The 14,851-nt window shown below is 39.2% G+C and overlaps 1 protein-coding gene across 32 annotated transcripts in view; it reads left to right on the forward strand.

Moving 5' to 3' along the window:
• EPB41L3 (erythrocyte membrane protein band 4.1 like 3) overlaps nt 1–14,851 on the forward strand; it is a 376,691-nt gene that overhangs the window by 335,028 nt on the left and 26,812 nt on the right. For 26 of the 32 annotated variants that reach the window (XM_073679070.1, XM_073679072.1, XM_073679075.1 and 23 more), the window contains 3 exons: nt 3,024–3,146; nt 3,960–4,307; nt 6,673–6,801. In XM_073679070.1, the coding sequence (XP_073535171.1) occupies nt 3,024–3,146; nt 3,960–4,307; nt 6,673–6,801 (600 nt within the window). The remainder of the gene's footprint in view (nt 1–3,023; nt 3,147–3,959; nt 4,308–6,672; nt 6,802–14,851) is intronic. The other 6 variants (XM_073679094.1, XM_073679095.1, XM_073679096.1 and 3 more) reach the window with 3 other exon arrangements.

A 14,851-nucleotide genomic window follows, 5' to 3' on the forward strand; every position in this document is an offset into this window, starting at 1 on the left:
TTTACTGAACAAGCTCTGTCAGTCACAGTGCCACGTAGTTCAGTCACGTTTACTGAACAAGCTCTGTCAGCTACAGTGCCACGTAGTTCGGTCACGTTTACTGAACAAGCTCTGTCAGCTACAGTGCCACGTAGTTCAGTCACGTTTACTGAACAAGCTCTGTCAGCTACAGTGCCACGTAGTTCGGTCACGTTTACTGAACAAGCTCTGTCAGCCACAGTGCCACGTAGTTCAGTCACTTTTACTGAACACGTTCTGTCAGTCACAGCGCGATGAACAGATACTTCTTTACTGTACGCTATCACGATTTACGCTTCCTGTCTTCCAGTGGGTCGTAAGCGAAAATACGCCAATGAGGATGACAGAATAAACTACATACATATTCTAGAATACTCGATGCGTTAGAATCGGGCCACCATCTAGTAGGTTAATATAATGCTAGACCTCAAGAACAGTAGGGTAAGTACCATACATACAGACAGGCCATGCAGCTGCTATGGCGCCCTCTGGAGAGGGGTTGGTTGCATCTCAATATGCAGTGAGAAACTGCCTAGGAGCTTCACTATCTAGAAAATAAGCAAATAAGTATATGGGGAAATTAGTGAAGCATCTTGGAAGGGGAATTATAATGTTAAAATTCAGTAAGTTCTCCTGTTGGTATTGGCATCTTAATGCCCAGTCTAAGTGAGGTGCAAGGTTGCTGGAACTACTGGTTATGGTAGCACAGATAAAAACTTAGTTGTCATTGTTGGTGAAAAGTTTTCTCCCTCCCATACACAAAGATTGCTGCCAACCGCAGGATGGTTTGGCTGATCATTCCTGGTATGTCTCTGCCCTGCCAAGCGCTCCCTTATTCTGTATGGGAGAGCAGCTGTCAGATTCCTCTGGCAGCAGCTTATCTTGCCAAGAACAAAATAATTGACAGTCCAATTTCGAACATGCTAAATCCATATTTCTTCCAAAATAGTCTGTCAGGGTGGAGCTAGGAGGCCCCCATACGCTTTAGACTGGTGTCTGAGCCTGCTGATATCGGCGCATTCGGCTGATGTTAGTCTAATGTGTATGCGGATCTCTGAATGCACATGGGTGGCTTCATTAAGTTTCATTTGAAAACTTGACTATATGAAGTGCTGTTTATAGAGCTCTGGGTTTATTGGCCTTGACCAATTGATTGGGGGTTAAAATCAATATTTTCTATTGGTAAAATAATATTTCTAAACTGAAGCTGTTGCTTAATCACAGACACTTTACTTGTATACGTGCCATGATGAATGAAAATTTTTGTAAACCCACGTATAATCTAATTCTCCTTGATTAATTAATATAAATTGTCTCCATCTTAATGTTGAAGGAGAGTTAATAGTTATTTTGGGAGTTGTATATTGATGGCCTATACACAGTATAGGCCATCAATATCAGGTAGGCGGGGGTCCATCACCTGGGACCATGTCAACTTTAGAATCATTTTGATCAATGCCAAATTACTTTTAATGTGGCGATTCCTAATAAGCATAAATGTTTTTTGTTTTACCACTGATACCAGAGTTATGCCCACACTGTTCTGCCCACACAATCAGTATTTTGTACACACATGCCATTCCGTGCTAACTAGCCCCTGAAAATGACTTATATGAATGTCAATCTCTTTTAATTTGTAATTAGTGAATGTGTGCTAAGCTCTGCTCGAAATAAATTAATGCCAATGAAAGTCATACTTTAAATACATAAATAATGTAAATTACGTATTGTATTGGCAACAACCAATTGAGTACCATATTCTTTGTCATTAGCACGTCCTGTCTACTGCAACAAAAAAGAGAATTTTCCTTTACTAAGGTTGTTGAATAGGGCCCTCTGCTTCCCAGCATTTCTTACAGGCAATAGTGGTGAATGTTACTTTTGCGTTCCTTGGTTCTGCCACGTCCTTAACCTTCATGGCTTCTTCTTTTCCCAGATCTCCTTGTATTGTATCTTTGCACTGCTAATATTTATGGTGATATGATTTCATCTTCTCTCACTCATGCTCTCAGTACCTTTCTCTTTATCTCTTACAACTTTATACAACATTTAAATTGAAATTTTAGGTGTGACTACAGTAGAAAACCCACCCACGTCATTTGTCATGTCACATTGAGGGAGTTTATAGAAAGCCTAACATTTGTTTGGTAGTGTCCTCAATAGCTGATTTTACATATATAGCTAACAAAAAGTGGCTCTGTAGGGTTAACAAGTCATAAATTTGCTTTTTGTACCTGCAGAGAAAGAAAATCTATGTCATGTCACACACAGGTGCAGCTGAAGTTTCTCTGAAGTCAGAGAACTCCCCATCTTTTAGCCTCTTGGATTCTTACAAGCATCACTTGGAGGCAGGGGACTTTTGAGATAAAGTAATTTTCCAGCTATAGTTTTTCTCATTGTATAAGCTTGCCCATGTTAGATAATAAAATCATTTTTTTTGTCATTCTCCCCAGGTCTAGTACTGCATCTCCATTTCTGCTCCAGTCTTTGACAGGCACATGACCGCTGCATCCAGTCGATTGGCCCAGCAATTCGTCTAGATCAGGGGGACCGCTGAGTCCAGTGATTGGCTGCAGTCATAACATGTGCAGTAGTTGAGAGGGCATTCCTGCATCCTCGCATCAAAGACTTGTGCAGCAACCTCGGAGATTAGGAGCACTTGACCTGGGGATGGTGAAAAAGATCTGATTTTATTTCATCTAATAGGGAGAAAAAAATTATAGCTGGAAAGCCGCTTATGACAGAAGTACACTGAAATGACCAAATTCTGGAGTTGCATTTACATTGCCACAGTATTAATGGGGAGTTCCTATTATGGAAACCTGCTCAAAGCTATCTATAATGTATATAAAATTTCATCTTTTTCCACAATGACACATATTTTCTACTTCTTTGTTGCAATCTGTTTCTCTTTGTCTGGTCCACTTGTCTCTCTCTGTTTGTCTTATCCTTCTCTTTATGTTTCTGTCCTCCCAATATGACATTTCATTTCTTTGTCTGTTTAGACCAAACAGTCCTCTGGTGACAAACTCATGGATGGTTCTGATATCTACAGTTTGTTAGACTCTACAAGAAAGCCATCTGAGTTCATAGGAGAGGTTACCACTGCTTCACAAAACTGGGCTCAGGTGGCTGCTCATTGGATGTCTTTATTAGTTTTCTTATCCAGCTTTAAATTGTCATTTTCTTTTGCTTTTAAAAATTGATGCTGAAAGGATTGGGTATTATGGGAGTAGCATTTCCACAACTGCCATAACACAATAAGCTACAATAACTGCTACACTTAGAATCGTTTAGATAATATTCTGAATACCATACAGATAAAATGTGTCTAGAAATATATACGATGAGTATAGTTTGCAGGGCGAAATTATGTAGCTTCCTGGCCATTTTGTGCCAAGTAATGGATGTTCTATTGCTAAGCATTTTGCATTTAATGGGATATAAAATGAGTAGCAAGAGAGAAATAAAATACTTATATATGACAAGGAAGCTTATGTGGTATTTTATTATACCCTAGAAATGGATGCCAAACATATAAAACATAAGTAAATTCACTTTAGCTAAAATACTTAATTTAGTGGCCCATTAGATATCCTGAAAATACAGAAATGCTTTATCAGGTTCCAGATGTGCAAGTCATTGTCTTAGATCACATGGCTAATGAAAAAAAAAAAAGTTTACGACATGTAACAAGTTACAATTACAAGTTGACATCTAAAGTCATATTTACAATATATGTTCTGGCTACATTAAAAATTTGAAAATGATATTCCACCTCTTATGAGTGTATTCACAGGCATAATTTAGATTTTGTTTTTCTATGGTTCTATAAATATTTTAGTACTTTTAGTTTCTATTGGTGATTTTTCAGGAAAAATTGTGAAACTCTTAGTACGAATACATTTTGCTCGGCTAACGATGCGCTATTCTACTTGCAGAAAATTGAAACAAATACAGAATGGGAAACCAGTGGCTTAACCGAAAAGGAGGACCCTGAGCAAAGAGCAAAAGAGAAGGTTGTGCGGGGAATAATCAGTTTGGAGGAAACGGGGGCTATGCATGCAAGTGGGAATGCTGCCTATCTGGCTTCAGAGCAGGTGGATGGTGCAGAGCAGGCAAGCGCAATCATTGCTTCTGGCTTGAAAGAGAGTGTGGGTGCTGCATTATCAGAGAAAGCTGCTAAAGAGGAAGATGGGGCTGCTGATGCTTCTGCTGCTAGCAATGCTCAAGAGGAGCAACATGGCAAAACATCTCATGATATGTTGGATGGCAAGCCTCTCGAGGAGGTAACTGGCTGATGTCAAGTATTTTCATTTAATGCTTGCGTATGTATACAGTTTGGCAACCCATGTCTGTGCTGTTCAAAGCATTGCACATTTCATTACCATTATATTTTTCAATTTGCTAAATTTTAAAGGTTTGCTTATAACCTGCTTCTTGTTTGGCAATGCTGGTAAAAAGTTTTCTTTGTTTTAAACTCACTTTAAGATTTTATTAATTATGTTTTAAGGCTTAAACACTACTCCTCTTCAAGACTTAGGCCGCGAATCACGAAAGCGAATATTCTGACTTAAAACACTTTGAAAAGTCGCAACATTTCGCGTTTTCATTTCATTTTCGGCCACCTTCACCAAATTAGCAGAACAGGACGTAGCAACACCCACTTGTCTAATTTATGACATGCTATGGTGTACTTTACGCGAGAAATCTTACTTCAGTCCTTCACTACAGTAAGATTTGTGGTGAGGAGCATGGAGGCGCACACAACTTTTAAGACTCACCTGATTCATTAAGAGGCACATTCCTCTTAGTGAATCAGGCGTGTCTCACTCCAATATGCCCCCTAATCAAGACTAGGGTGAACAATGCTGGCCTTTATGAATCGGGGTCTTTGTCTCTGGTGATTCAAATTAAGATGCACCAGACATAAGACAGACGTACTTCTAATTGAGGCACCCTAAAGATGTACATAGAGATAAAGTAAAAGGATAAAGTAAGAGCACCCACTATTGGAATAACCACTGAGATAGGACTCTAGCCATGTTTTGACAAATCTAATAACTCTTGAGAGAAGCGTTTTTTAGATTCCTTTCATACTCCGGTTCAGAGGCTTTATATTGTGTGATCTTACATAACTTTTATTTCTTACTAAATAAATGTGTGCAAAACCAATTGTGAAGATTAACCCATTCACGACATGCGCCGTACATGTACAGTGCAAGTTGGAAGTGGGTGGATGGAGCGTGCTCACGGGGTGAGCCTGCTTCATACCCTGCAGGTCATGGCTGTGTGTTACATTCATGGCATGCAGGAGACCAGTGACGTCACTAGCGAGAATGGCGCTAGTCTCCTGCACGCCAGGTATTCTGACATTGCTCTGTCGCCAGCTGATTATTACTGATCTGAGCCGACAACAGAGCTCACGCCGTCACTGTGCAAATTGCATAGCTCACAGGGAGGAACACAGCAGGGGCGTGCACAGCCCCTGAAACAAATGTCACTCGTTTCAGGGAGGGGGCACGAACGACACTTTGTTTCAGGGAGGGGGCGCAAGCTGTGGCAGTGACCGCAGCTTCTGCCCCCTGATGACCGTTCGTTTGAGTATCTCAGCATGTACTGGGATTCTCAAATGAAGCGTCATCGCAGGAAATAGGGAAAAAAATTGAATAGCAGTTAGATAGTAGTCAGGGAATGGTAGTGATTTTTTAATACAGGTATATTAGAAAATAGCTTAGATTATGGCACTAAATAGTTATTTATGATAAAATTTAGTTTGACTTCGGACCACCCCTTTAATATAGAAAATACAACAGATTTTTATTTCTGTTTTTTGAAGTTTTAAATTTGGTTTCAATAATAATAGTATAGAATGCATTATAAGATAGATCACAAAGTTCATGTGAAAAATATACCTGATAGTTCTATAATTATGAAACGTGATTTAGCAAGATGAAATAGAATGCATAACTGATCACGGAAAATAATGTCTCTAGTGCCATCTATAGGTGACAAGACAGCAACGACCTTGAAACGTGAGTGAGTTCACAGCCATATCATGGACATCCTTTTGTAGACTGTACTGTTTTGGAGTTGTGGCTCCTTGTCAGTATAATGTCATGATTGGCTGTAATTCTCCACACAGTATTGCCTCAAAATCTCCTTACCAGCAGGAGTTCCACTTTCAAGACTTTTCAATCTTGAATGCGGGATGCATTTATAGCTTCCAATATAAAATAGATTAGTGACTGGGAATTCATATTGCTCAGGGCTTCTATGTCAGATACCAACAGGTACATTGTGACTCATTTCCATGTTTTTCTGTTATGTTTGCAAATGTTCTAAAGATTAAACTATAGCAGTACTATGAATGAAAGTGAAGACCTGGTTACACTTGACAATTTTTATGAACTTTTAATTAATGCTCCCCGACCCCCAAAACCACAGGCATGGCATGCACATTTACATCATTATGATTATTAACTGATATGGAATGCAAATTTAACAAACAATAACAATTTTTATTTTTTAACAACCAATTTTCATCATTTATCGTCTTATTGATAATTGTCCAGTGAAGACAGGTCTAGTGAACAAATTCTTGTTTTGTACAAGGAACATTATTTAAAACTTGCCCTTTTTCTCTGCTCCCAGTCCCCCCTTGTGAAAACGGAGATCATCACTTTTGGCACTATTGCGGAAGCAGAGAAGCCTGACATTGCTACTAAGGATGTACCTGTAATACATACAGAAACAAAAACCATTACGTATGAATCCTCAGAGGTAAAAATAAAAACTAAGTGAAGCCTCAGATTGAATTTCAAAAGCTCAATATTTTCAGTTACTACTCTGTAATAAATATTGTTTGTGCCCTGTAATAGCTATGCCTTGTAATCTTAACAGAAGAAAAACATAAGTTACTTAAAGGGGTTTTCCCACAAACAAAGTTAATTGTTGATTTTAACAAATACATCTTTGAATAATAATAATTTCCACAATTGGATATTTAAATAAAATGTTCCTGTGCTGAGATAATCTTATAAATGTGCCCCTGCTGTGTACTGTGTAATGGCTGTGTCTGACCGTACAGGGACATGGTCTGATCATACCACATCTCCTGGGCAGGGGAGGAAGCAAAAAACAGTATACAGATAGCACAGCACGGGATCACAGCTGATTCTTTCTGTGAGGTAAAACATTTCACTGCTTGTTTTTCAAAAATGTTTTACCTCAAATAAAGAATCATTCGCGATCCCCTGCTGTAATGCCTGTATACTTCTTTACTTCCTCCCCTGCCCAGGAGCTGTGGTATGATCAGACCATGTTCCTGCACGGTCAGACACAGCCATTACACAGGACACAGCAGGGGCACATTTATAAGATTATCTCAGCACAGGAACATTTTATTTAAACACATTCAAATGTGGAAATTATTATTATTCTTAGATCTATTAATTAAAATGAACTTTATTCGTGGGCCAACCCTTTAAAGAGGACGTATCCCTTCGGACAGAAGATGAAATTATAAGGCTACTCAAATATGTGTCATTAGCCAATCCAATGATTTCTCGGTTTTACTCTGACGTTAGTATGGTAAGCTCAAAATCTGGTTAGAGTCTTTTCTCTGTGAGAAAACTGTGATGTGAGGGGGATCTGATTGTATACAGCAGAATCTAAATAGTAAATGGAGCTTTTCCCTCAGATCTGGTCAAGTTTCGGGGTGAACAAATAAAATTTCCTGTTTCGCAATTTTGTTGATTTGCTGGTCCATAGGATATAGTGTGGCTGAAGCAATGCATCCATCTTTCCCAGAAATTTGTCAAATTCACAAATGCATCCCAATGTGCTGTCAGTCAGCTGAACGCAAGTAAGGACTATAATGTCACACGGGCTCCAGCAGACAGTCCAAGAAGTGGACAGCCCCTTTCAGGAAATAGTGCTGGGGAAAAGTATATCTTTTAAAAATAAAAATCTATTTTCTTTCTATTTTGGAAGACAAAGAGCTCAACTTTGCACAGTACAAAACACCTTGTAAATGTGTTGATTAATTTAGGGTCAGAGTTCAGTGAAGGGTAAGTGGATGATATCATGACCACAATGTGGCAGACAGAAAGGTATTTTTACCAAAGATAAATAGTATCTTGTGATTGCTGCTGTTTTTCTTCATTTTCACAGTCTAGATTTATTTTGAACTAGGATTCATAAAAACATCACTCACTATCTTATTGTATGCAGTTTCTTTGTGCACTTTCATGTATTGCACTTTCATGTATTGCACTTGCTTGAAAAACTGATTTGGTAGCTAAACATGGTGTTTGGTAGAATTAGCTAACAAACTGTCACTGATTGTGCATGATTAAATTAAAGGGGTTGGTTCCTATATTTTACTAGCTTATACAGCGCCATTAATTCCATAGCACTTTTACATCATCACCACTTTCCCCATTGGGGCTCACAATCTAAATTCCTTATGAGTATGTCTTTGGAGTGTGGGAGGAAACTGGAACGAATACCATACAAACTCTATGCAGATGTTGTCTTTGGTGGGATTTGTATCCAGGACTCCAACACTTCAAAGCAACAGTCCTTACCACTGAGCCACTGTGTCGATACTTTCACAAATGCATTTAAAACATTTTAAGAGGTTTTTCCAGGATTTTTAAAATTGATAACCTATTTTAATAAGAGGTCATCAACATTGGTCTGTAGACTTCTGACTCCCAGCACTTTAATTGACCAACTGATCGAAGGATCATGGCAATCTGAAAAGCACAGCGGCCTCTTCAGTGTTTACAAGGCCAAGCTTGGTACTGTTTGTAGCATCTGTGCATGGAATCACAACTCAGTCATATTTTCTTAAATGAGACTTATCCCGACATACACATTAGAAGACTGCCATGTCGGCCAGCTCTCCCATACACAGGAGCATTAGTTCGGCCAAGCACTCCTGTGATCTCTGAGATGACGTGTGGTGGCAGAAGAACAAAAGAATCAGTAGTCCAAATTTGGACATGCAGGATCCTTAATTCCCTGACAATAAATTGTATGGGCCCCTCATACAAATCACACAATCAGCTGAACCCATCAATATTGGTGGGTGCAACCTACATTAGTTTAATGTGTATGGGAGGTTTAAGCTGCAGAGAGATGTAATACCAGGCACAGCCACGACTAACTTTGCTGAGCTATGCCTGGTAAACAATTAAGTATCTGCTGTACATGATCCCTTCAATCAGGTGATTAGTCAGAGTAGCAGAAGTTGCATCCCAACCGATCTGATCTTTTTTAAAGATAGTCCTAGAAAACCCTTTAATCTTTTCTTGCAGAACATCTCAGTAAGTCCAGCATCCGGATAAATCATTTTTAATTCTGTGTAAGCTCTTGCCTTTGCATGAGAAGGTCAGTAGAAAAAAAGGCAAGCCTAATAGAAAATCTTCCTTTTGGATCCGTTCACTTCATGCCGCTTGTCCCAAACACTCATTGTGTGACAAAGATATATATATTTTTTTTTTTCAACGAATTGCTATGTTATCCCACCTTGGTCACACAGTGCAGTGTTTTTGTGCCAATTTTGTGTGTCTTTTTTTTTCTTTGGCTCTAATCCCAGTTATCCTATGATTTAAATGAGTTGTCCAGTTTCAGCTAAGTGGACCCCAAATGCAGGTAGGCAAGTAAAATAACAAAGCTAGCTGGAACTCGCTTTCCACCGTTCCAATGCTGCTCTCCGCTGCTTCTTATGACTTTGTGTTTTAGCTGCAGTGGTAACGTTGACAGCCTTCCTCACCACTGCAGACAGTCACTGTGCTCAGCGGCTATGCCATTGAGAAGTAACTTACCACAGTAAACAGGTCAGTTGTTTGCAGCTCCGGCAGCAGGGGGATGTAACCGATATACAGAACTGGTACAATACAGCTCTATACATTGTGTGTTGGCCCTGCAGCTCGGCTCTTATTGAAGTAAATAAGGGCCAAAACCCAGTACCCAGAAATGGCCACTATACAATGTACGACACTGTGCAGTTTTGGCTCTGTACACTGCTTACATTGGGCCGGAGCTGATAACAGATGCCCAGTAATCTGACCTCTAATCATAGGTCATCAATATCACAGTCCTGGACAACTCTTTTAATATGGTAGTTGTTCTTGACAGTTTTATGATAAGTTTGGCTGGATAGATTATCTTCCTTTGAAGGACTCTTCATATTTATGCATTCATTACAGAGAAACCACCAATAATTTCAATGGGAGCAGGGTAATGCTCCAGAACTTAAAGAGGTTGTCCACTACTTTTTGATTGATGACCTATTCTTAGGACAGGCCATCAATGTCTGATCGGCTGGGGTCCGACACCTATCACCCCAAGATCAGCTGTTATCGGTGCCGGTGGCCAGAAGTACTCACTTGTGGAGCTGGTTGTCTTCTGGTAGTGGCCGAAGCTTGGTGCTGCACATCTGCCTCCTATTCAAATCATAGAATCATAGAATGGTAGAGTTGGAAGGGACCTCCTGGGTCATCTGGTCCAACCCCCTGCTCAAAGCAGGATTCACTAAATCATCTCAGACAGATGTCTGTCCAGCCTCTGTTTGAAGACGTCCATTGAAGGCGAACTCACCACCTCTCTTGGCAGCCTGTTCCACTCATTGATCACCCTAACTGTCAAAAAGTTTTTTCTAATATCTAATCTGTGTCTCCTCCCATTCAGTTTCATCCCATTGCTTCTAGTCTTTCCTTGTGAAAATAAGAATAAAGATGATCCTTCTACAATGTGACAGCCCTTGACATATTTGTAGACAGCTATTAAGTCTCCTCTCAGTCTTCTTTTTTGCAAGCTAAACATTCCCAAATCCTGCAACCGTTCCTCATAGGACATGGTTTGCAGACCAGTCACCATTCTGGTCGCTCTTCTCTGAACTTGTTCCAGTTTGTCTATGTCTTTTTTAAAATGTGGTGCCCAAAACTGTACACAGTATTCCAGATGAGGTCTGACCAAAGAGGAGTAAAGACCGATAATGACTTCACGTGATCTAGACTGTATGCTTCTGTTAATACATCCCAGAATTGTATTTGCCTTTTTTGCTGCTGCATCACACTGTTGACTCATGTTCAGTCTATGATCTATTAGTATACCTAAGTCTATTTCACATGTACTGTTGCTTAGCTCTATTTCTCCCATTCTGTATATGCTTTTTTCATTTTTATTGCCCAGATGTAGTACTTTGCATTTTTCCCTGTTAAAAACCATTCTGTTGGTTGCTGCCCACTGCTCCAGTTTATTTAGGTCTTTTTGAATCCTCTCTCTCTCTTCTCTAGTATTAGCTATCCCTCCTAGCTTTGTGTCATCAGCAAATTTAATCAGTTTACCCTCAATTCCTTCATCTAAATCATTGATGAAGATGTTGAACAATACAGGTCCCAGGACAGAGCCCTGTGGTACCCCACTTGAGACATTCATCCAGCTGGATGTGAAGCCATTTACAACCACCCTTTGAGTCCGATCACTAAGCCAGTTATGAATCCACCTAACAGTTGCTGGGTCCATTGCATACTTGGTCATTTTTTCAATAAGGATGGTGTGAGATACTTTGTCAAATGCTTTGCTGAAGTCAAGATATACTATATCTACAGCATTTCCCTGATCCACCCAGTCAGTGATTCTGTCATAGAAGGAAATTAAGTTAGTCTGACATGACTTGTTAGTTACAAACCCATGCTGACTCTGGTTAATCACTTCATTCTTATCCATGTACTTACATACATGTTGTTTAATAATTTGTTCAAAGATCTTTCCTGGTATAGAAGTCAGACTCACCGGCCTATAGTTCCCTGGGTCCACCTTCTTCCCCTTTTTGAAGATAGGAACAACATTTGCTCTTCTCCAGTCTTCTGGGACTTCTCCTGTTCTCCAAGAATTTTCAAAGATTATGGAGAGTGGTTCTAAAATTTCTTCTACGATCTCCTTCAGTACTCTGGGGTGTAATTCATCTGGACCTGGAGACTTGAACTCATTTATGTTAGCTAAATATTCCCTCACAATCTTTCTGTTTACAGATAACTTGGATTCTTCTATTCCTTTAAAAGGACAGTGAAGATCAGTTGATGTTACATTTTCTTTCTGAGAGAAAGCAGATGCAAAATAGGAATTAAAAAGTTCGGCCTTCTCAACATCCTCTCTTACCATTTCTCCATTTTCATCCTGTAAAAATCTTATAGCATCTTTGACTTTTCTTTTACTTTTGACATACCCCCAAAATCCTTTTTTATTGCTTTTGACATCTCTTGCAAGCCTTAATTCATTGTCAGCTTTAGCTAACCTGATACGTGCCCTGCAGGATCTGCAGACTGCATTATAATCTTCTTTAGATATGCCTCCCTCTTTCCATTTAATAAACATTTCTTTCTTTCTTTCTTTTTAGCATGTGTTTAAGTTCTGTGTTCATCCATCCTGGTTTCCTTAAATGCTTCCCATTCTTCCTACTTTTCGGGATTGTTAACCATTGTGCTTTGAGAATCTCATTTTTAAAAATTTCCCATCCTTCCTGGACATTTTTGTCCTTAAGGACATCCAGCCATTGGATCCCTCCTATTCTCTTTCTGAGTCTCTTAAAATCTGCCTTTCTAAAATCTAACCTTGAAGTTTGAGTCTTCACATGTCTTCCTCCTCTAGTTATCCAAAATTCTATAATAGCATGATCGCTGCCTCCTAGGGTCCCAGCCACCTTTACCTCCTCAACCATTTCCTCCCTGTTTATAAGGATTAGATCCAAAGTAGCAGATCCCCTTGTTTTCTCCCCTACCTTTTGGAAGATAAAGTTGTCAGCAAGAGAGGATAAGAATTTGCTTGACCTGTTAGTTTTACTTGAGAGAGATTCCCAACAAATGTCTGGATAGTTGAAATCTCCCATGACCACTATGTCATATTTTTTGGAGAACTTGGTCATTTGATACATAAAGAGTTCATCCATATCTTCAGCTTGCCCAGGTGGCCTGTAGTAAATGCCTACAATGGTGTCCTTTCCGTTGTTCTCTCCTTGTATTCTTACCCAAACAGTTTCCACAGAACTCCCAGTCTCTGAAGCTTCAATCTCTGTGCAGATATACGCTTTTCTAACATACAATGCGACACCTCCTCCTCGTTTATCAAGTCTGTTTCTTGCAAATAAGTTGTATCCTTTTAGCCTTTTATTCCAATCATGTGTATCGTCCCACCAAGTTTCAGTGATTCCAATGACATCATATTTCTTTTCCTGCATTAGTAGTTCCAATTCTCCTTGTTTGTTGCCCATGCTTTGTGCATTTGTGTAAAAACATTTTAGTTTGTGATTGGTTTCTCTTCCTCCCATATTTTTATTATTTAAATTGTTTTGTCTTTGTTCTTCCTTTCCACTTCCAGTAGCAGAGATCTCAATAGTATTTGTCAGCTGTATGGCTTTTTCTGGCCTTTTGCTTCCCTTCCCACATTGTTCTAGTTTAAAGCTCTTCTGATGAGTGTAGCAAGGCGACTTCCAAGTACATGTTTTCCAGTCTTCGTAAGGTGCACCCCATCTCTAGCAAGTAGTCCATCGTATAGGTAATTCATTCCGTGATCCAGAAATCCAAATCCTTGTTGACTGCACCATCGACGTAGCCAGTTGTTCACCTGTAGAATCTTATTCCACCTCATTGTTCCATTACCATCCACTGGGAGGATGGATGAGAAGACCACCTGCGCTCCCAATTCTTTCACTTTCTTGCCTAAGTCTTCAAAGTCACTGCAGATGGTTTCCAGGTCCTTTCTTGCGGTGTCATTTGTCCCCACATGTATTAGCAGGAATGGGTAGTGATCTGTAGGTCTGAAGAGTCTTGATATCCTGTCAGACACATCTTTAATTTTTGCTCCAGGAAGACAGCACATTTCTCTTGAGGTTATGAATCAATGAATCAATAGGAAGCAAATGTGTAGCACCATACAGCGGTCACTATCAGAAGACAGCAAGCTCCACAAGTGAGTACTTTCGGCCTGCGGCCGTCAATAACAGATGATCGGCGGGGATGCCCGTTATCGGACCCCAGCCGATCAGACATTGATGACCTATCCTAAGGATAGGTCATCAATCAAAAAGTAGTGGACAACCTTTCTAAAGCTAGTTTCCCTAGTTGTAAACATCTATGACATAAAATAGGTTGTGTCTTTGCTATACCTTTCTAATTTTGGTCCTTACATTATACCTCATTATTTCTTTTTGTATCATGTATTAAAGCCTCAATATGAAATGTCTCATGTACAGTACTTTATAATAAGGATATCAAATATGGTAAATGACAGTTTTCAACCTTTTACTATTATGCATTATCCAAACCACAGTATCAAGCTTTGTGTTGCATAACCACTACCCTAATACATTTATACTCAACACATTTTTGAACATAAATTGCAATGCCTAAATATTCATACATATAATTTATATTACACATCTCTAGTATTGATCACCTGACTGCAAAATAGAGATCGCAGTGTTGTTAGCTGATGTCAGCATTGATATGGCAATGTTATTAGTCCTCCAGATGTCTATACCAGATTAGTAGTATCTCTTGTATAATTTTGGCACACAAGAAACAGTATCAGAAAAAATATTTAATCTAATTTTTTTAACTGCTAATTGAAACGTTATAGTCTAACTTTTTTATTCTTCAAAATTTTTCTTCTATATTTAATGTATATAATAAGTTGGGGGCATGTTCAAGTGGACAGAGTTATGCAGATTTTCTATAAAAACAGACATGGACAAAATTGTTGGTACCTTTCTGTTAAAGTAAGAAAAACCCACAATGGTCACTGAAATAACTCGAAATTGACA

The sequence above is a fragment of the Phyllobates terribilis genome, unplaced genomic scaffold (assembly GCF_046119375.1).
Source record: "Phyllobates terribilis strain yellow unplaced genomic scaffold, ASM4611937v1 Scaffold_4__5_contigs__length_816908805, whole genome shotgun sequence".
Lineage (NCBI taxonomy): Eukaryota > Metazoa > Chordata > Amphibia > Anura > Dendrobatidae > Phyllobates > Phyllobates terribilis.